The sequence below is a fragment of the Amblyomma americanum genome, chromosome 2, assembly GCF_052857255.1.
Source record: "Amblyomma americanum isolate KBUSLIRL-KWMA chromosome 2, ASM5285725v1, whole genome shotgun sequence".
Taxonomy (NCBI): Eukaryota; Metazoa; Arthropoda; class Arachnida; order Ixodida; family Ixodidae; genus Amblyomma; species Amblyomma americanum.
Window position 1 is genome coordinate 46,218,078 of NC_135498.1, and position 22,150 is coordinate 46,240,227.

General features: G+C 49.7%; 1 protein-coding gene and 1 pseudogene across 3 annotated transcripts in view; one reads left to right on the top strand and one right to left on the bottom strand.

Moving 5' to 3' along the window:
• Nucleotides 1–22,150, bottom strand: part of LOC144121163 (cyclin N-terminal domain-containing protein 1-like) — a 240,886-nt gene that overhangs the window by 18,555 nt on the left and 200,181 nt on the right. The window contains exon 4 of the mRNA XM_077654171.1: nucleotides 16,771–16,933. Within this exon, the coding sequence (XP_077510297.1) occupies nucleotides 16,771–16,933 (163 nt within the window). The remainder of the gene's footprint in view (nucleotides 1–16,770; nucleotides 16,934–22,150) is intronic.
• On the top strand, nucleotides 1,838–11,786 carry LOC144118544 (ubiquitin-conjugating enzyme E2 Z pseudogene; annotated as a pseudogene). 2 transcript variants are annotated; one of them, XR_013312043.1, is made up of 3 exons: nucleotides 1,838–2,004; nucleotides 3,887–4,224; nucleotides 10,443–11,786. The product of XR_013312043.1 is annotated as a ubiquitin-conjugating enzyme E2 Z pseudogene, transcript variant X2 (transcript). The 2 variants fall into 2 exon arrangements; XR_013312042.1 differs by lacking the exon at nucleotides 3,887–4,224.

The following is a 22,150-nucleotide window of genomic DNA, read 5'->3' on the forward strand; positions in this document are numbered from 1 at the left end:
GGTTGCTCTGTATCGCTTGCAGCGCCATGCGAAATTTACAGCCTGATGGTATTAGCGGCACGATATCTGTGATTGCATCAACATGCCTCCCCTGTACCTTTAACCCTTTTACACGCCTCTGTTTCCATCGAAAACAAACATTTTTCCACGTAAATAGCATTTACAGGTCGTAAGAAAGACAACTGGTTAGTTTTGCAGTGCCAAATACCAGCAGTTATTTTTTTATAGGGACGTACAATATTTTGTGGAAAGTGTCATAATTAACCTAAGTCTTGACATCCAATTTTCATGACCTATCTGGAAAACACCCGAAGCAGCGTGAAATCAATTTCTACTTCAAAATGTGCATTACTTTTGAAAATGTGATAAAAAAAACAGATTCTTTTACTCAGGGCAAAATGCGTCTGCATAAAAATGGCGGGCGACGTGCCACCCCTCTCACTGTTGGGCGAAATTTTATCAACTCCATTCTATTTTACACACAATAAACCACTTTATTTTAGACATGAAAGAGGCACAATTCACCCGAAACGAGGACAACAATGCTAGGTGCAGCACACTGCCAGAAAAACCTGCAAATCTTGTTGCCACACAATTGTGTACATAGTGTGTCAAAGGGTTAATACACCTGCTGCGGTCAAGAACCAGTGCACTGAACAAAGCGGAATGTCATCGTGAAGCGCAGCCTACAGCAACAGATTTAAATACAGAAAAAAATGCTTCTGTGATCGATGTAAAACAAATAAAGCTGTGTAATCGCTATGCAAATTAAGCTATGTAATGTAATGTATCCAGGATTCCTAAAACAAATACTGCATGAAAGTTTTCGTGCTGCGCACGCAAGCTAGCAAGTACAAATATCGAAGCGACTGAAGAACAAAATCGCAAAGTGAGCAAACTCGTACTCGTCCAAGCGTCCGCACCCGCCGCGGTAACTGAGTGGTTAGGGCGCTCGACAACTGATCCGGAGTTCCCGGGTTCAAACCCTACCGCGGCGACTGCATTTTTGAAGCGAAAAGCTTCACTAGGCTCGTCAACACCGGGCTTCGCGTGAGCCACACTACAGATTTGCCACAGCTGCGCATGCGCGAAACCGAGTGACGTCACGCGGAGCGCAGGTGGTCGCTGCTGCCGCAGCCACCGCTTGAGAGACACAACAATGACAAACGAAGCAAGGAAGAGACAACGCGCTCAAGAGACGCCAGAAGAGCGCGCTGCACGACTCGAGAAGCGTCGTAACGAAGATGTGACTAGAAGTCGTGCCACGTCCCGAAGTGACTCTTCAACTGCGGAAGAGACCGGTTTGAGTTCTCGAGAGCCTCGGAATCAGACGCTGTGTAGACGACGTGCAGAAGAAACGAAGCTTTCGCAACTAGGGTTAACCAGAGCTAAACCACAGCCAATTTTTATGGAGGAACAACGCTAAGGCGCTCGTGTGCTGTGCGATGTCAGTGCACGTTAAAGATCCCCAGGTGGTCGAAATTATTCCGGAGCCCTCCACTACGGCACCTCTTTCTTCCTTTCTTCTTTCACTCCCTTCTTTATCTCTTCCCTTACGGCACGGTTCAGGTTTCCAACAATATATGAGACAGATCCTGCGCCAATTTCTTTCCCCAAAAACCAATTATTATTATTCATTTTTTCTACTGGACGTAAAACCCCATAAACCAAGGACAGGTTTCGCTATCAACTTCGCTTCTTTGCAAGGCTGTGTACAACAGCAAGACAAGCGCATTAGATAGGCGGCGGTGCTTGATAAGGAGGTCTCCTCTTCAGCTGCCTACGATGCAGGGGGAGGGGCGCAGAGTAAGTTCCGGGTTAGCGTCCCTGCCGGCGCGATTGTGTTGAGCGCGACTCCGGCGACGCGATCGGCCCGTGTCAGTCGCCGCGACGTTCCCGAGATAGTGCCTTGAGGGAGCGCAGTCTTTCCCTGCTTCAAAGCGACGCCCCACCGATGCCAAAAAGCCTGGCCGACCTTAACACCAAGAGTGTCACGGCATATTTGTGAGTGTACCTCGTTGAACTAACTAGCGCTTGCGTAGCGCCATCTTTCAATGTACGTTTGAATTATATACCCGCGAACGGAAATCACATGCGCGGCATTCGAGGAAGTTGCTACTCAATAGCATCCGCCTGACCGTAGCTACCGGCTATACAAAAAAGAAAAAAAAGAGCTCTACAGCTTCCTCAGAAGTTTCTAAAGTGAAGAAAAAATACGTGGTGACGTTATGCTGTCTAATCGAGCAGTTATTTCTGTGCACGTCATCATCACCAGCTTGACTACGCCCTCTGCAGGGCAAATACATCTTCCCAGGTCTCTCCAATTAACCTTGTCCTTTGCCAGCTCCGCCCACCATTGTTTAGAACTGACTCAATCTAGTTACGTATAATTTCAGTTGAAAAGATCATAAACTACTTTGAAAAATAAATAAAGTCCATAATTAAGTACTAAATTTCAATTTAGTAATTAAACAAACGAAGAAAATCGTTTCCAGATTGTGCGTTGCGGGCGAATTTGAATTCCAATGTCAAATTGTAGAGCATCCCAAAAAACCTGTCATCAGTTTTCATTTTGATAAGTGCTTTAGAGTAGCTTTTTTTTTTCCGCGCTGAAAAAAAACCCCGCGAAATGTGAAAAAAATGGCAGTTGCCTAATTTGGCTACAGTGTAATTTGGCTAACCCTGGAATTCAGCGAAAAGCAAGGACAGTTGCTAAGCGTCTGAGGCTCGTCCATGGCAGCTCCGCTACACGCTCCAGACAGCCGTTTTATAAATGTGGATTGGCTCAGCTAACCCAGGATACAAAGTAAAGACTGTCGCTGTTTATTGTGTTCATTGGAGTTGGCGTTGACTACGTTCTAGACGCGGATGATTTTGAGGATAGGAAGGGCGCACAACTGGCTCCCTGGGTCAGTGGACGCCACCGCGGTGGCTCAGTTGGGGAGCTCAGCTACTGATCCAGAGTATACCAGCGTTCGAGCACGACCGCGGAGACCGCGTTTCGGTGGAGGCGAAACCACTAAGGCGCCCGTGTGCTTAGTGCACGTTAGATTTCCAGGTGGTCGAAATTATTCCGGAGTCCTACACTACGGCATCTTTTTACCCTCCTTTTCTCAGTCCCTCCTTTATCCCTTCCCTTACGTAGTAGTAGTGAGTGGTTAATAGTAGTGAAACGGAAGGAAAAGATTTTTGCTAGCCCCGGCATCTGCCATCGATACTGAAGAACCTGACCCGGGGCAGAGGATATAAAGGATAGCATGCAGAATGGAGAAAAGAAATAAAAGAGGTGAAGGGACAGGAAGAGGGGATAGGAGGAGAGGTTATATATACAAAAACTACTCACACCCGCCTCCAAACAATAGAGCAGGCCCTTCTCTCACTGCACCTACCCATTCCCTCCCATCAATCCCGCCCACCTACCCCACAGAGGCGTGACGCCCGCTTAGGGTGAGAGCTGCGCATTCCACTGGGATCGGGCCGGCGAGCCCTGGGCTCCGCCCACTAGTACATACGATGCATTTGCTTTGCTATTGGTCCAAATTGGGCGAGAGCTAGATTACTCAAGCTCCACCCAATTATCGAAGGGGTTAAAACCCGCGGGAAACGACGACTTGTGACGAGCGCGCCGAGCTTCAAGCTCGGCCGTTTTTAACAGCCTTTTTTTTTAAACAGCCTTTCTTTAAACTGCCTTTTCTTTAAACTGCCTTGTCATCACTGACTTGTATTTTGGTCCCGTCTTTAATAAATAAGTTTTGTTCTAAGAAGTTGGAATTGCTGCCCCAACCGGCAACGTGTCGCCGGATGAAGACCGGAAGTACTCTTCGTACTGCTAAAAGCCGTCCCCATCCGAAGGAGAGCAGGGAAGTTTGACTGGTGCCGTGACCAGGATCGTCTGAGCGGCTTCCTGCAGAGCGGTTGGAGGCAGTACCTTCCGGAAGATTGACGGAGCACAAAATCTTGGGGAGAAGCCCCGGGGACCAAAGTCCAGGCGAGGTCTCGGAGTCAAGGCTCCACGTCAGCGCTGACAGCGAGGAAGCGGACCGACGGAGGGGAGCGCGGCGACTTCGGCGGCATCTGTGGCTGGCGACTTCATCGGCCTGGAGGACGTGACGGGCACCGCAGTGAACACCGGTGGGACTCCCACCCCTTCCGCCACCAGCTCAACGTGAACAGCGGAAAGACACCGACCCAGCGCAGCACGAACAAGAAGTCTGCAGAACACAGGTGGGCCCTTTCCCGTTTTCTCTGGGAACGCGATGTCAGTCACTACCCGAGCACAGAGGCTGCGCGTGAGAAGTCGAAACGCTAGTGACACGGACTCTGACGGGGAAGACACGGAGAACGTGACGATTACGGATGGGCAGAGTGCTAACACCCCGGCGTGTGACAGCAGCCAGGGTAGCACGCGCTTGAGGGAGCAGGAGCTCGAGATTGAAGCTCTTAAGCTAAAAATTCAGCTCCAGACGCTGATTCAGAAAGGTCAGAGCACCTCGGGAAATGGCAGCAGAAAGGAAAAATTGGGTCGGCACGCGGATGATCTAAGGGCAGTCCTCGCGCCAATGCCATAGTTGGAAGACCTCATTCCTGCATGGTTCAAAAGCGCCGAAAATATGATAAGGGCCTGCGAGATCCCGAATGACATCGTGGGGCCAATTATAATGCCCTTCCTGAATGAAAAAACTCGGGCACTCGTGGCTAACCAGTCGGTCGACACGGTAATGAGTTTCGAGGAAATTCGGGAGCTAGTACTCGCGGAGCTCAGATTAACTGCTGAAGAATACAAGCGCAGGTTCTACACTTGTAGGAAAGATGCCGAAAGCTGGGGTCAGTTTGTCACCCAGCTGGACATAACGCTTGGATACTACTTGCAAAGTAGGAAAGTGAAAACATTAGAGGACGTTCGAGCCTTAATGGTGGCAGACCGCGCTAAGCAGACTATGCCGGACGAAATGCGCGAGTACATTCTCCAACAGGAGACAGATAAGTGGTTGAAACCCAAGGAGCTTGCGCAACTTGCCGAACAATATGAAGACAGTAGGCGTGGGTGCCGCCAAAGGGCTGCAGAGGAGCCGAAAAAGTATCAGTCAAAGCCGCGTGAACCACGGAACCAAGGAAATCGATCCAAGAACTGCCCGCAGAAGAGGCCCAATGTAGGGTCTGGTAATGAGCTAGGTTGTCACCAGCAGGACGCAAATATGACAGCGAGAGCCGCGGGCGAGTCCGTAACGCGAGCTGAGGTGGCAACAAGAGGTTTGGCGCTGGTATCACGGCTGACATGGGTGGATCTCGTATGTGGGGAACAACCGCTCAGAGCGTGCCTCGATTCAGGCGCAGACATCACCGTGTTGAGACGAAAAGTGGTGCCTGAGGAAGTCCGGAAGCAGGGAAGTGGGACGGTACGCTTACGAGGTGCGTTCGGGCACACCGTAACAGCCGAGCTCTTTTATGTTCCGCTGGGCTTACCCACGGAAGATAGCGGCGCAGACCCGCAACTAGTCACTTTATGCGCGGTTACGGATGAGCTAACTGGAGAGGTCGATGCCCTACTGGCCCCGGACGTTTTCGAGGCACTCAAAAGAGAGCAAAGAGAAGCCGCTGATCTCGCGGTGAGGATAATACAAGCAGAAACCGAGATCGCACAACATGATCAGAACAGATCACGGGAGTTGGAATTTGAACCAAGCGAGAGCGCAGAAGAAAATGGGACATCAGAAGGTATACAGCTCGCGCCAACGCGGACAGACGAGAGCATGGCGGACCCTACGTTCGCCAGTGAGCAAAGAGGAGATGCTTCCCTGGCAGACTCTTGGTCACAGGCGCAGGCCGGAACGCATAAAATGGTAATAGAAGGAGGACTACTCTTTCACCAGGAAGTGTTGGATGGTAGACGGTGTCGACAACTCGTACTCCCGCAGAGTCGTCGGAAAGAAGTGCTAACTCTTGCGCATGATATGCCTTGCGGAGGACACTTTTCTGAAAAGAAAACTAAACAGCGTATCCGCAGTGCGTTTTTCTGGCCTAGCCTAGCTGCCGACGTCAGACGGCATTGTCAAACCTGCCATACTTGTCAAACGTTTTCGAGGAGAAAGACGACAGATAGGGTACCGATCACACCGCTTACTCGGCCAAGGGAACCTTTCGAAGTGATTTATTTGGACTGCATTGGACCTATCGAGCCCGTATCATCGCGGGGACATCGATACGCTTTATGTGTTATCGATCTATGTTCCAGCTGGCCAGAGGTGATACCGCTGCGCTCACTAAAGCTGGAACCGCATGGCGCGTTTTCCGCGAGCGAAAAACGCGACGCGCGGTGGACGCCCGCGTTGCCGTCAACGCGCGAGCACCCGCACGAAAAAAGGGAAGCGGCGCCTTCGCGGCGCGTTTTCCGGGTTGCCAGACAACGTAACTCCCAACGACATGAATTGTCCCTGCTACCGCATATGTAATATGCACTTAAACTTACACAACACTGCAATAGAAATAATCTTAGTGTAATTACATAACGCCATTTTTTTCCGAAGTATATTTATCAAGCTTAATTTCAATCAGGAAGAGTGTGTGCGAAACTGCGACTATGTACTTTCTGCATGCCAAGAGGCCGCTGCTTGTTTACAACTCGACATAGAAAATGGAGTGTCGGGCGCTTACTACAGAGCAGAAGAGGCGATTGCTATTGTTAAGAGGGATGCTGATTCTGAAGCAAGACTGCTTTCTCCATTTTCGATGAACACGATGCGCGCACGAAACAGTAGCACGTGTTTTTAACGTGCGCGCCGGTTCTGCAGAGCGAAAAAAAAATGCGCCGAAGAGGCTCCGTCGAGATGCGCAGAGAGTAGGGCCATCTAGTGGCAAAACCAAAAACCAAAAATGCCACGTAACCAAATACCACGTGACTTACTTGAAATCTGATTGGCGGACGCGCCCCGGACGCGCCGCGCGAGGCGTTTTTTTCTACTCCGAGCAGCAGCACGCGGCGGCGCGATTTCGTGCTGGGCACGCGTCAAAACGACGCGCGCGTCCCAGTATCCGCGCGTCAATCGCGCCTGAATCGCGCCATGCGGTTCCGCCTTAACAGCTAAGGCCACGTGTCAAGCGCTTCTCGACATTTTCGCGCGGTTCGGTGTCCCTCAGCTGATTTGCTGCGACCAGGGAACAAACTTCACCTCAGCACTGACTCGGGAACTCGTACAGCGCTTGGGGATAAACATGAGGTTTTCGACGCCGGAGCATCCGCAAAGCAATGGCATCATTGAGCGCTGGAACGGCACGTTCAAGGCGATGCTCAGACACATAATAGGTGACCACGCGCGCGGGTGGGACCGGTTTATTCCATGCATGCTGTGGGCATACCGAGAAGTTCCACACAAGATCACGGGAGCGTCCCCGTTTGAGGTTATGTATGGGCGCGTCCCTCAAGGCCCATTAAGCATCCTTCAAAGGACATGAACAGGGAACTGGACACCACCTACGGGCCTAAACAAGGCTACGTCAGAGTATCTGATCAAGCTGCGGCAGCAAATGGCTGAAGTAGCTGAGAGGGTAGATCACCAAATCAAGCAGCTGCAGAAATCGTATGCGGAGAAATACAATCTGAGGGCACGGGCCAAAGGGTTCTGTCAGGGTGAGGAAGTCCTCGTGTTAGATACGAACCAGCAGAACAAGATGCGACCTAAATGGGTGGGCCCAGCAACGATTAAAGAGCATAGACGACCCGATAGCAATGTTGTCAAGTTCAGAGATGGTTCTGAGCGGTGGGTGCACGCCAATAGACTAAGAAAGTATTACGCCAGAGTGAACAACGTAGGCGTAATTTTTGAGTCTGACGGAGAGTTTGGGGATATAAAAGGTGTTCCGGAATTGCATAGTGGGAGTTACACCTTTGAATCCACACTACATGAGTCCACGCATCTGACCCAGGAACAAATCAGGGAGCTCGGTGAAGTGATAGGCCGATACGAAACGGTGTTCTCCGAACGGCCGGGGAAGTGCTTGGTTGGGGAACACAAGATAAACCTGGTACCAGGCGCCAAGCCAACAAGGGCTTACCCATACCGTGTACCGGTCGCACTTCGGCATGAGGTAGACCGACAGATCGGAGAACTTCTTCAAGAGGGTCTAATCTACCCTGTGGAGAGTAGCTACGCACACCCAATAGTCTGTGTTGCGAAGAAAGACGGAAGTGTGAGGCTGTGCATTGATTACCGACAACTGAACGCCATATCAGAAGTAGATAGTTTCCCACTGAGCAACATCACAGAGCTGATTTGCGAGGTAGCCAAGGCGAAGTTCATTTCTGTCCTTGACATGACTCGGGGCTATTGGCAAATAGCGGTGGAACACAACTCACAACAATACACCGCGTTTTCGACGCCCAGAGGTCTATTTGCGTGGCGCGTGATGCCTTATGGACTGCGCAATTCGGCAGCCACCTTCCAAAGGATAATGAATGGCGTCCTACAAAAGCACATTGGCTACGCGTGCGCATACATCGATGACGTGGCCGTCTACTCCGAAAATTGGCAGGAACACTTAGACCATTTGGGTTATGTGCTGGCAACTATCAGGAGTGTTGGACTCGCAGTTAATCCTATAAAATGCAGGTTTGCGCAGCAAAGCGTTCGGTATTTGGGGCACGTGGTCGGGTCAGGCCATCATTCACCGGACCCGGAACGAGTTCAGGCAATGGGACGCCTTAAGCCACCGATTACCAAGAAGGAGCTGCGTAGCGCGCTTGGACTTTTTAACTATTACCGCGACTACGTTCCCTCGTATTCGGAGATAGTCCGCCCATTAACAGATCTCACCAACCGGCGGGTCCCGAATATAATCCCGTGGACAAAGGAAGCGGAACGGGCGTTTAACGCCGTCAAAGCCGCCTTGATCGAGTTGCCTATGCTCACGGCCCCTGACCTCAACAAAGAGTTCGTGTTGACAACAGACGCGTCGGAAAGAACGGTCGGGGCATGTCTGGCACAAGAGGTTAACGGGCAAGAAAAACCAATTGCCTTTTTGAGCAAGAAACTGACGCCGCAGCAGGCCAAGTGGTCCGCCATAGAAAGAGAAGCTTATGCAGTCATATGGGCATTGGGGCGTCTGGATACATGGCTCTTCGGCGCGAGGATTAAGGTAAACACTGACCATAACCCCTTGACTTACTTAACAAGATCAGCTTCCTCGAGCGCCCGGTTGACCCGTTGGAGCCTGGCTCTCCAGAAGTACAACCTTGAGTTCGCTCATATAAAAGGCTCTCTCAATAAATGCGCCGACGCCCTATCCAGGTTGGACACCGACTCCGACTCTGCCCCACGCGTTCCACAGGGGTGCTAATTTCGAACCGCTGCAAATGCGAGTGAGGGCCAGCGTAGAAAAAAAAAGAGAGATAAAAGGTAAAAAGAAAATAAAGGGGAGCAGAGAAGGGGCACGGCCTGTGCTAGGTAGATGGATCAGACATCGCGGGCCAAGGAACGTACGGGACGGTGGCCCAACCTGAGTGTGTGTGTGTGAGTGCTTGTGGACTGACATCTCAAGTGCATTAATGATGGACTCCTTGTGTGATGAGTGTTTAGACTGTTATTTGCTCGCAAAGAGAAAAATATGTAAATCTGAGTGTAGATGCATGCAACAAGATATCCTTGTGAACCTACTCTTTTCGCTATTGCCTTAAGTAGGATGTGAAGTGCCCCTCCTTGGTTTGTGTTTTTTTTTTGTGCTGGTACTTGTGCTTTCGCGCGTTTTGTATGTTGTTGAAGGCCAGATGCTTTGTGCTATTGTGGGCTTCGGTATGTTGTTTGTACAGCAAGTGTCCCCCCAACATTCTTGGTGGGGAGGTGTTAAGTGGAAGCCCACGGGGCCAATGCCCCCCCCCCCTTCCCCCCTGCACCTGTTAGCAGGAGCGATCATGCCCGGGGAAGGGGGGGAATCGAGGAATGTACGTCGAGGCGTGACGCCCGCGCTTAGGGTGAAAGGCGGCACTAATCCTTTCTGTCCCGGCGCGTGGCAACCGGTGGATCGAATGCGCATGCAGCGAGCTGCGCATTCCACTGGGCTCGGGACAGCCCACGCGGACAATGCCCCCCCCCCCCCCCGCACCTGTTACCAGGAGCGATCATGCCAGGGGAGGGGGGGGGGAATCGAGGAATGTACGTCGAGGCGTGACGCCCGCTTAGGGTGAGAGCTGCGCATTCCACTGGGCTCGGACCGGTGAGCCCTGGGCTCCGCCCACTAGTACATACGATGCATTTGCTTTGCTATTGGTCCAAATTGGGCGAGAGCTAGATTACTCAAGCTCCGCCCAATTATCGAAGGGGTTAAAACCCGCGGGAAACGACGACTTGTGACGAGCGCGCCGAGGACAGGAGAAAGGAAAAAGGAGTAATAGGAGTTTTTGTTTATTCCCAAACACTTCATCTAATTCTTCTTCTGTTTTCGTTTGATTTCAGGCCCTACAAGCGGAAGATCATGCACATGTGAAAGATAAACAAAGGCGAAGCGTTTTGCATCTCACATTTTTGTTAACGTTGGTTAGTAGTCAGGCGCAGCGACGTTTTGTCCCCAGTTTCTTCCGCACCACGACTATCGCACCCCTGGAATGAGCACGCGCGGTTGAACCGAGACAGCCGAGAAAGAGGAGACCAAAGCCGTGCTCTCGGCTCGAGCCCGTCGCGTTCCAAGCCCGCCCGTTCGTTCGACGGCCTGTCGGAGGAGGTCTGGCGAGAGCATGGCACAGAAGACCGAGGACGTCACCGGCGGGCATCACCACTTCCATCCACCGCTGCCGCAACAACTCACGACGGTGTCCTCGGATGAGAAGCCGCCCGGTCTGCGGCAGAACTTCTGGGACCCGACCTCGTTCGAGCACGAAGAGTCTTCCCCGCAGTGCCGACTGCGCACCAAGCGGGACATCATGGACCTGTACGCCGAGCCTCCTCCGGGAGTCTACATCGAGCCCGAGGAGGATAACATCACCAAGATCCACGCCCTGGTGCTGGGACCAGAGGGGACGCCGTACGAGGGCGGCTTCTTCCACTTCCTGTTGCAGTGCCCTCCCGACTACCCGATCCAGCCGCCACGGGTACGCTTCATGACCACGGACTCGGGCCGCGTTCGCTTCAACCCGAACCTCTACGAGAACGGGAAGGTTTGCCTCAGCATCCTGGGAACCTGGGAGGGACCGGCCTGGAGCCCTGCTCAGTGCATCGGCAGCGTGCTGATCTCGATCCAGTCCCTGATGACCGAGAACCCGTACTACAACGAGCCGGGCTTCGAGACCGAGCGGCGCCCGGGCGACGCCAAGCGCTACAACACCATCATACAGCACGAGACGATTCGGGTGGCCGTTTGCGACACCGTGGAGAACTGTCTCTCGGACTACCCGTTTTGCCCGCCCTCGCTGAGAGATGTGATCCTCGGCTCGTTCCCGTCCAACTGCGAGAAGTACGAGGAGGTGGTCAAGTCCCACCTCGCCATGTCGGGCGTCTGCATGAGCGACCCGTTCGGCTCCAGGAGGGGAGTGTACCAGTACGATACGCTGCTGTCGCGGCTCCAGAAGCTCAAGGAAGATGTCAGGAAGTCTTTTGACAACCCTCTGGGGAAGAAAAAAAGAGAATGACCCGCCTGTGACTGTGTGTGCTTGGTTTGTTTTCTGTTTGCTTTGTTCAGTTTTATTTTTCTGAAGCAGCGTCCTAGGACGATCGAACTCGAGCGAGACTGCTTCGCAAACAGGTGCGTAGACTGGGACGGAGAGGTGCGTCGTGTCCGCAGTGACTTGCGAAATAAATGTCTCCCCCCTGCCTCCTGTTCATTGCGTAAAATTTGTGGCAGTCGCAGAATGGCGCAGGTATTAAGGTGGAAGCCTTTCATGGCTCATGAGTGGCGTGGACGGAAGTAGTAGACGGAATTGTTGTCCGCACGAACTGTCGATCATAAGTTGCATGGTAAACAAAATGTAAAAATTGACTAAGCAACAGTTAATAAGCAACATATATGCAATGAAATAAAAACAACTAACAATTAAAGATAAATAAAATAAATTTAAAATAAACAGTGCAATGGACTAGACCGGCGTCAGAGAACGATCGACTAGTGAAAGCTGGAGCAACACCTCAGAGGATCGCACTGAGCTTACGGGCTTTCAGCAAGGAAGCCCTGGGACTGAACCCCACGACGAAGGAGGTGTGGTGGGCGAGTCGCAGACGAGCCGGAAGAGACACTGGGCAAGGGAGGCTGGGTGTCACATCGGTAGGGAGGCAGAGCAGCGTCGGAACGAGGCGCACGCTGACGGCAGAGGCGGACGACGTGGCCTGGAAGCCCACAAGCGTAGCAGAAGGGGCGAATAACGGCGGTGCGCCACACGCTGGTAGGGTGTCGTCCGATACCAGGGGAACGACGAAGATGGCGGAGCAAAAATAGGAGGGCTGGTGGGATGCGAGACGGCAGCCAACGGTCGACGCGACTGTCGCGGCCTCAGCATAGGTGAGTGGCGCGGTAACAGGAGGAAACTCATGAGTCGGTGGTAGGAGTTCAGCGACCTGGTCTTGAATGACTTGACGGATGGTCGGCACGAAAGACGGCGCAAGGCTGGGAGCAGAACAGACGGAAGCATAAGAGACAGCTGGCGAGCGACTTATTCCCGGATGAAGGCTTTGACGTGCTGCAAGAACTGTGACTGGTCAGAAGTCGGAGTCAAGGGCCAAACCAGCAAGTGCCTCACCAGGCTCGTCAGATCGGCGCGCGTAGAAGCGCGTTCCTTCCGTAATCGACCATAGCTTTGGCGAATCCGGATGGCATCGGCGACGGATGTCGGAATCTTTGCCAACACCATTTGAAACGAATCATCGGCGATTCCCTTGAGGACGTTATTGACCTCGTCGCCCTCTGGCACGAACGGGTTTACACGCTCGCATATGTCACAATGTCCGCGATATAGGTTGCGAAATATTCGCCAGTTCGTTGAGCGCGGGAACGGAGATGGTGTTCGGCGCGGAGATTTAGCACTGCGGGGCGGCCGAAGCCGTCCGCAAAGCTCGTTCTGAAGGAGGACCACGTCAGGAGGAGTGTCAGCTTCGTGGTTGCGAAACCAAAGAATGGCAAAGCTCGTGAGGTAAAAGAGCACATTGCTCAACTTGACGCTTGTGTGCTGACATGCTCGTAGGCAGCCAGCCAGTCCACAGAATAATGGTGGCAGGGACGGGCGGCGATGTCTTGTATGGTGGCCGGTGATGGTAACGTACGGCAGCGAAGTTCCAGATGAGGGCAGGGATCAGGAGCGAGAGAGAGAGAGGGTTTATTGATAGGAAAAGGCAGAGAGGTTGGCCTGAAAAATAAATATCTGGCCTGCTACTCTGCTCTGGGGGACGGGAAGAGGAGATAAAAGAAGGTCACGATGGGGAGCGACCTCCGCCAAATGTGTTACGGGGTTCAGTCCCAGGGCTTCCTTGCTCAAAGGCCGTAAGCTCTGTGCGATGCGTCGGTCGGTTGCCCTAAAATAAAACTGACACATACCCACTACGGGGAGTGGCGAGGCGTTGTTGTTGTTGTTACCCTCACACATTGGTACATGTCCACACAGGGGGATTGGAAAAACATCGAGGAACACCGAGAGTTTTTCAGGTAAATGCTCTAATGGACGAAAATAAAATGAATGCTGAGAAGAAAAGGAGTAAACAAAAAAAACAGCGAAATTAAACGGGAAATACATAACGCACGCAGGATATCGACACTGTTATTTGTAGCCGAGGGGTTAAAAGATACTTATAATTGTAAAAATGGTAATAATATTGAAAAAAATTGTTACCAAGGTAGCCGATTTGGTCCCATTAAGAAATTGTGGGCGGCGGTAAGGTATGGTGGCTCCAATTGACTATCTTAAACTAAGGCCAAGTTGTTGTAATAGCTTCTCTAAAAACCGTCTTCTCATCATGGTGAAGCGGCGACAAAACAACAAAAAATTATCTATGAATTCCTGTTCACCACAGAACACGCAGACGGGAGAAAGCGCCAAACCAGACCTGTGCAAATAAAAATTTAAGGGTGACATCCGGCAGCGGAGCCTTGTTAGAGAGACCTCAAGCTGCCGTTAATGGCATGATTTCCTGCTCCACGAATACCTGAGGTGCAGGTAATCAGATCTTAGAAGAGATCCAGTTGTCATGCTTAACAAATTCTAAACCTCGCTGCTCTGATGTACGCTGTAGCCGGAACGATATGTACACGGGGACATTGAGGGACACCTTCGCCAGGCTATCAGCAACTTATTTGGCTGTCACACTGCTATGACCTGGTACCCATATCACGTGAACAAGGCTCAAATGTGGAGGGAGTAATAATAGGAAGGTGTTCAAGATTGGAGAATCCATAGTCGAAGCAAGGGACGGACACAAAGAAAGAGTTTGTAATGGCAGCCACTGCAGAGAAAGATGGGTCTATAGTTTGCGAAGAGCAAGCACCATCTCTAGAAACTCCGCTTGGAAAATTGGGGTGTAGTAGGGAAGACGGACAGAAAAAGACCAATCTAGAAGCGGGTAATATATTCCCGCCCCTGCCTTTCCATCACATTGGGAGGCGTCAGTAGCTACCGTTGAACTTATAGGTATGCTTTGTAAATGGTCTTCTAATAATCCATTTATGCTGGGCGGTAACAGCCTAACGTTTTTCGAGAAAATGTCATCATAGACTATTTCTACAGAGGACCCACTGTTTTGTGACGGAAGGATGCTGTACAAAAGAACATTCAAAGGATCAAGCAAATTTCGTACCATAACTACCTGCGGGTATGAAATCTAGGCCAGCGGACTCCAAAAAAGAAAGTCGGCTGGCAACAAAAAACAGACAAAGAGCGGTTTAAATCAGATTCATATATCCTGAAGTACGTCTGAACAGTTAGGAACTGAAATCTAGATGATTATGGAGAAACACGGGCTTCAAGGTAAAGCATGCTATTAGCCACAAATTTGGGGAGGCCAAGGCACAACCGAAGCTCCTCCCGCTCCAAAAGAACGAGCGGGCGAATTTTGTAAGAAGCTGTACCAGAAAACAGCACTGATCCAAATTCGAAAATTGGTCGGACATACAAAACATAAATCCGCAAAAGTGCATCTCTCCGCATTCTAGACCGGGGATTACTTAATCTATGCAACATGCCCACAGCACGAGCCCCTTTGGCTACAACATGGTCAATGTGAGAGCGCCATGTGATGCTGTCATCATAAATGACATCGAGATATTTTAAAGACTTGACTTGAGGAATATTTTATCGCTGGTAAATGAGAGACAGATGAACAGGATATTTCATTTGAAAAACAAGTACAGCGCATCTGTTTATATTTAAGGTGACGGTCGCAAGCCACACGGCCAACTTTCAAGCAAATTCAGGTACGACTGCAGGCGCACATAAAGAGATTGAATATCAGGGGAAGCCGTGAAAAATGCAATAAGAAGGCGGAGGAGCGCTGGCTTCTTCGCCTCTATCCCAACACGGCACTGAGCCCGGCAGGGCTTAAACATTTCAGTTTAAACATTTCAAGGGTGTGGGCATGCCCTGTTAATCCTGCTTTCCCACCCCAACCGAGAGAACTGGGAGGCTGCCCCGCTCGGCTGCTCAACTTTCTGCAGGACCAACGAGCCGTGGTGACAAGTGTCCAGGCCGCCGCGGACGCCACAGGGGTCCCGGACTATAGGAACCCCTCCTGGTGATTGTGAGGGCCGGGCCCTTCAGGCCCGGTCCAAGCAACACCTTTTTGTAAATAAACACAAATAAATGTTTTACATCACCACCACCGGGACGAGGGCAATATAAGAACCACAATGCCGGGGCACTGACTTGCACTTGGCTTTATTGCTATGGCCATTGAGAGGAATGCCGCATGTCCAACGAAATGGTTTCTATCTAGCACCCAAGACACGGAGCTCTCTCTTTTTTTTTTTGGCAAGGCGAAGGCCGCAGCGCTCACACAATCATTATTTTAGATTTCTTGAAACTGAGTACAGACTGCAATATTGTCTCAATAAATTCAATAAGCCAGCACCATCTAGGTGGTTCTTCTATGTACTGGTCCCCACGTCTTTTTTTACGTTTTCTTCGAAAAAGAAGAATATAGTGTCAAACCAACATGCCGAAGCGTCCCGTTACAGGAGGTTACAACACAAGAGCGAAACGGCAAATGCCCTAGCTCCAAAAGGGGCTCCTCTGCCAATGGCCTCGATGTACTACTGTCTGACGTCACGATCAGCCACCTTGCGGCTGCCTACATCGGTGGAAAATAAATTTATTTTTCTTCTTGCGGCTGCCATCGCCGCTGTAGGTGCAACGTGGTTTACTGCGACACCACATGACAATGGGTAGACGCCTTTGCCGGCTTTGAGGGCCATTCGTCAAAGGCCCATGTACTGTGCAATGTCAATGCTCGTTAAAGAACGCCAGGTGGTCGAAATTTCCGGAGCCCTCCACTACGGCGTCCCTCATAGCCTGAGTTGCTTTGGGACGTTATAAACCCTCATAAGCCATAAACTTCGCCTTTGTGTTGTATTTTTGTATTGTGTACACGCTTGGGCCAGCCGGTTTGACATTCTTTTGTATACATGTGAAAGGCAGTTGACGGCGACGTAACGACACTAGGCTGATGTCATTGATTGCAGGGCCTCATTTAAAGGACATTACTCGCTTCGTTGTTGAGTCGCACCAGACTACAGTCGGCAGGCGTTGTACGCAGACTTCGCAACAAGCAGCGTTCAAGCGCATGTGGGAAATCAAGAGTGGTGGATCGAACTCACCTATGACGTCCAGGAGCACCTCCACAAAAACAAGCGGAGAAGGCAGATTGAGGCGGAAATTCAGTGTGTTCAGCACTCGTAGCTCAGACCGGACGATGCCGTTGCAGGTGTATATGTAGCCTATGCGGCGCAGTACGTCCTGAATCTCCACGCTGCTCACGCCCTGCGACAGTGGACAGGTAGGGAAGTCGAGGGTCAAGCACACTCCAGCATAGAACTATGCGATGTCAGCATACCAGCTACCCATGCAGACACTTCCGCATTTATATGTCCGGATTTAAAAAAAATTCTGCGCGCCATCTACTGCCTTAATCGAGAGCAAACATCGCTCGCAAGGTGGCATATTATTGTCTGCGTTCCTTTGGCGTGCAATTAAGCATAGCTACTTGCCAGATTTTTTTTGTAATTACTGAAATACTGGTGTCGCCCACGGCTACAGTTTATGGAAAGCTCGGCTGAGCAGCTGAAACAAGGGGCGTCGCCCCCTGCCGGTTGGAGGCACGGTTCAGGCCTAAAACGCTCCCCGCACCATGTTAGCGTTAAGCTTACAGCTGTCAATGCTGCAGCTACAAAAGCAACCTGCTCGGCTTTTTTTTTTCTGATATTTTTTGAAGAAGTCCGTCAAACTTAACGGCGTTATTTATTTGTGTTTGTTTCAATACAATTTAAACGCCGTTAAAGGCCCCGTGTTGCGAGCAAAAAAATTAGAGCATGACTCTGGCAAACGGTGCCCAGAGAGCCACCTAGGTCACGTGAGCTTGCGGCGTCATCACAACCCGGACAACGAATAGTGAGCAAACTGCCCACCATGGCAGGTGGCAGTTAAATTAACGACTGGCCGCTCGAGAAGAGCAACCAGGGTCGCACAAGGCCCACCGTTGGTGGGCACCTGCCATCGCAGGGCAGTGGCGCATCGCTTAACCGCTGCACCACTGCGCCAGGTGGGGTATGAGGTCTCCCAGGAATCCATGAATGTAAAGTAGAGAATGGCCTTCTGCATATATGGGCATTAAACCATTCACGCTATCGCGTAATACCTTTAAGGCGGAGCTCGAGTGTCCCCTCCAATTTCGAATCCTGTACTTGTAACTTTACGTCAACTTACGTTACGGCTTTCAAGCCACCAGTCCAGCCATTTTTTGCTAACTTCTACCGCAGATTCATCCACTTGACCTTAGTTTTATTTTAATCATATGGACTCACGGAGAGTGACTGAGTCTGCATCAACCCCCGGATTGATACTGCCTCATTCAATAGTATAAGAGGTTCAATTGTTTCTACATATTTGCCACACACTGCACATATGCCATCTTCTTGCTTAAATTTCTTTCTGTATCTTCGCGTTCTAAGACACCCTGATCTAACTTCGAAGAGTAGAGCGCTGCCCCTTGAGTTATCACGGAACGATGTCTTCATGATTTTCCTTTTCCCATTTCTCTAAAGTTCCATATAGCGTTTTTTTTTTTACGTCCCTTGCCTGAGTTTATGGGCATGAGGTCCCGCGTGACCTCACGTTTGCAGCGACCCTACCGGCTGACAGCAAGAGCTTTTAGGCGCCCAATGAAACAATTTCAAAGCCGCCTGGGCACTGCAGGTTGTCTATAACACCCGGGTTCGATTCTCCAAACGCGACGATTCGCGTACCGCACACAGGAATCTGCGCAGCCAAGCATGTTTCTTTTTTTTTCTTTTTTTTTTTTGGGGGGGGGGGGGAGGGACTGCAACAGCTACAGTCCTTATCGATGCCCGGCGTATAATCTGTGAAACAAATGGTAAAAACGTGAATAGTTTTCATTTCTGCACACAGAACTAAATACATTGCTAACATACTGAAAAAAAAAAAAACGTCTTTTACAACTGATTTATTCATCACTCATTTATCAAAAAAAAAGGCCAAAGTATCAGCTTCCAGAGAAGCAGGAGACCAGTTGAAACATCAGTTGATGCGAAAGTGAGCCTTCATTCAGACATTTCTGCGGTCGCAATGATGCACTAGAAGGAGATGGGGTAGTTTTGAATTTTGCTCCTGATTCGCCTTATGCACCAGCGTATCTGCGCCCAGTTTTGTCCTCCTTAAACATTAAAAAAAACATTACTTAGTTAAATTCAATATGCAGTAATATTTTCTTTTCTTAACAAATCACCAAGATTTTTTTTCACAAGCCTTCGACAAAGAGACCATTAGTGGTGAAATCCTGGATATTCATAACGTTTATCCGATGTTTCCAATGTCAGGGCATTGTGTGGTTAATCACGTCCTGCATGCAATCCCACTCAGTAGCAATTAGCTGCATTGAAATCGGTTCGCCTATTTACGTATCCTGGCCGACGCAGCCAGTCACTATAGCACCACGAGCGACAGCAACAGAGGAATGCATAAACCGGCACATCGAACCCATCCTAAAGTTTCCTGTGGCCAGTTTAGCATCAAGAGGAGGGTTTTAACCAAGCACATCCCCATCTTGTGGCGCTGCTATAGAAGCTGCATATGGTTGCGGCATGCGCTAGCTCCACCCCCCCCCCCCCACCCCCCCACCCCCCCACCTCACCCCCTTGTTCGGTATTAATTAACGACAAAGTTTTATTCCTGTACTGCTCCGATAAAAATTTGCGGTCCTAAAGCTCATCGGTGCATTTCAGGGCCTTCAATTCTCTTCACTAACAGCAGTACGCGCAATGTGCAAAACACAAGTTGACAGCCGGGCTAGTTGGTGCTGCGACGTTTCTTCAGCAGCGCGTAGCAAACGAGGGCGGAGTCGTTGTGTGTCGCCCTCGTTTGCTGCGCGCTGCTTAAAAGATATTGCTGCCTTGGTCAGGAAAGTTTCGCAGCTATATATAGCCCGTTAGGCTGAACCTGATAGGTGCATTGCAGACTGTGTCTACATGTTTACGCGCTGGGACGATAAAGACAGCCAGCTTCATGTGCAAAGAAATAGCTTATTAATGCGAAAGCATTACTAGGCTATGTCCCGTGTTTCGTGTCCGAAAAATTTGTCCGCACGATTACGTCGTTCTGTGAAGATAAATGCGCAAAAGTTTGATTGTGCGTGATGAGACCTTGCTGTGGTAAAAATTTGGTTTATGAATCGTAATTAAATAATTACATATCGACGTCGCAATAGCTGCGGACGTCGACATAGCACCTGGATGTCGAAACAGCCACGGACGTCGACATAGCAGCTGGAAGTCACCAAATGACGTATTGGAACGCGTACTGGCGTCGTGGAAAAAACCCGCGCTCTAGAAAGTTCCATGACGTCACATCCGCTGACGTCACTTCATGTCTTTACATAGAAGCGACTCAATGCTTTCGAATTTTTCCAATGCGGGTCGCCGCACGGGAGATGAGCTTATCCTTGCTACATGAGGACAAGGAAGGATAATTCTATTGTTTCGCCCAGACATAAGTACTAGTCAAAGGCGTCCGAAGTTATCCAGTTATCCGTCGATATTCATTGTGACGTTTCAATTTCTAAAGCAAAAAAATGAAGCCATGAACTTTTGTAAAGTAATGAATTTGCAAAAGTTTTACTGTGCTATTGAGAATAGCAAAAAAAAAATGAGTCTCTAAACGTTCTTGACGCAAAAACGCACCAGCCAGGCTGTCCACTGCGTTTCGTAGTTTCAGAAACAGGGGCATCACAAAACTGACGTAAAATATTTCCTGCAGCGTCCGTAAAGAAAGCCATAGCTCTGGGAGATACTTTTTATAAAATGTTGAAGATATCGCTGATTTTTTTCAGGGACAAACCGAAGGAAAAAAACGCTCCTAGGGTTTTAAACTGTTTCGGCACTCTCCAGGTCGCATCCGTTGTGTTCTCTGCGCTGATTCCTCAAAGCGTAAAAAAAAATGACCTTATCACTCGTAGCTTCACGCCCACTCTTACGACCAAGCGCTCTTAAAGGTGCACTAAAGGAAATTCTGAGCTCGTCTTTTTACCGCGGTAAATCGATCTGCACGCTTCGAGCATTCTTGGAAACTCCGTATTATTGTCCTGCGCTGACGATTTCCCTATTAAATCGAATTAAACGTCCCGGCTCCAGCCTGGTTTTTCTTTAAACTCACCTAGGAAAATAGGAGGAGTGATCCAACGTGTGGCGTGCCTTTCAGCCAACCGCGTGGCGGCATGCCGGTCTGTCAACGGCGGAGTGATACGTAGCGATGGGCGAAAGCAAAGAGTCCACGCGTTTTTTTTTTATTTCAGTGGGCCTAATTTGCGGCTATGTAGTCTGCGATTAAAACTATTTACTCACGGAAACATAAAAAACAAAATAAAAGCGAAAGCAAAGCCGCCACGAGACTGGCTGAAAAGAACTGCGCGCGTTGGCCGACTCCTCCTCTTTTCGGAGGAGAGTTCAAAAAAAAAAAAAGGGCGGGAGCCGGGACGTTTAATTCGATTTAATTAGGAAAATCGGCCGCACTGGGCAATAATTTGAAGTTTCTAAGAATGCGCAGATAGTGTAGATCGAATTCAAGCGGTAAAAAGATTTCAGATTCCTCTTTGGTACACCTTTACATGATCAAAACTCAGCTTCGGGCAAGTAGGTTTATTCATTAGGCGACACAAGGTGCACAAAGGCAGACACTTCTAAACAAGCAGTTATAAAGGGACAGGCAGTTACTGTCTTGTCCCGTGGTAAGCGTACTTTTGTTCCTCATTGCTAGGCAGCGCCGAAGAACGCATTGCTGTTTTGCTATTACATGAAAGCATAGCACACTGGCACGATTGCGCACTGTTATTTCAGACTCCCAGCCTAAAATATTACTGCGCAAAAGAGGGGAAAACAATAAGAAAAAATAGCGGCATTTCTTTTCAGCGTGCGAACCCTTTACAGGGCAAAATAACAAAGCAGGCCAATTAGTAGAAAAACTTGAGCCGCCACCATCTGGAAGAGGTTGAAATAACAAGCTTACGCTGTTTGGTAGCGCAATCTATCGTCCATGCGATGTATTGCCACGTGACTATACTATACTTTTGCATACCTCACGGCGAGAGGGCGCCTACTGCCTTGTGAGCTGCCGAGTGCTGACGTCACTGCCGCCATGTTAAGCCTAACCATAACAAGATATTAACCTAATTAGGCGACAGTGGTGTCTAATATGTTCTAATCATCGAGCCCATTACGAATATGCGATTAGTTAGATCATGAGGTCATCGGTTAATTATACGCAATTAAATGTAAGCCTAACCTTAAGTAAATATTAACTTCATTACTTAATATTTGTGTCTAACGTGTTCTACTAACCTAGAGTATACCAAATATCTAATTCGTTTTATGATGAGCTCATTAATTAATGAGTTATAAGCGATTAAACATAGTCACGTGAATAGTTAATTATGGCGACACAAAATCAGTGACCTACCCAATCAATCACCAA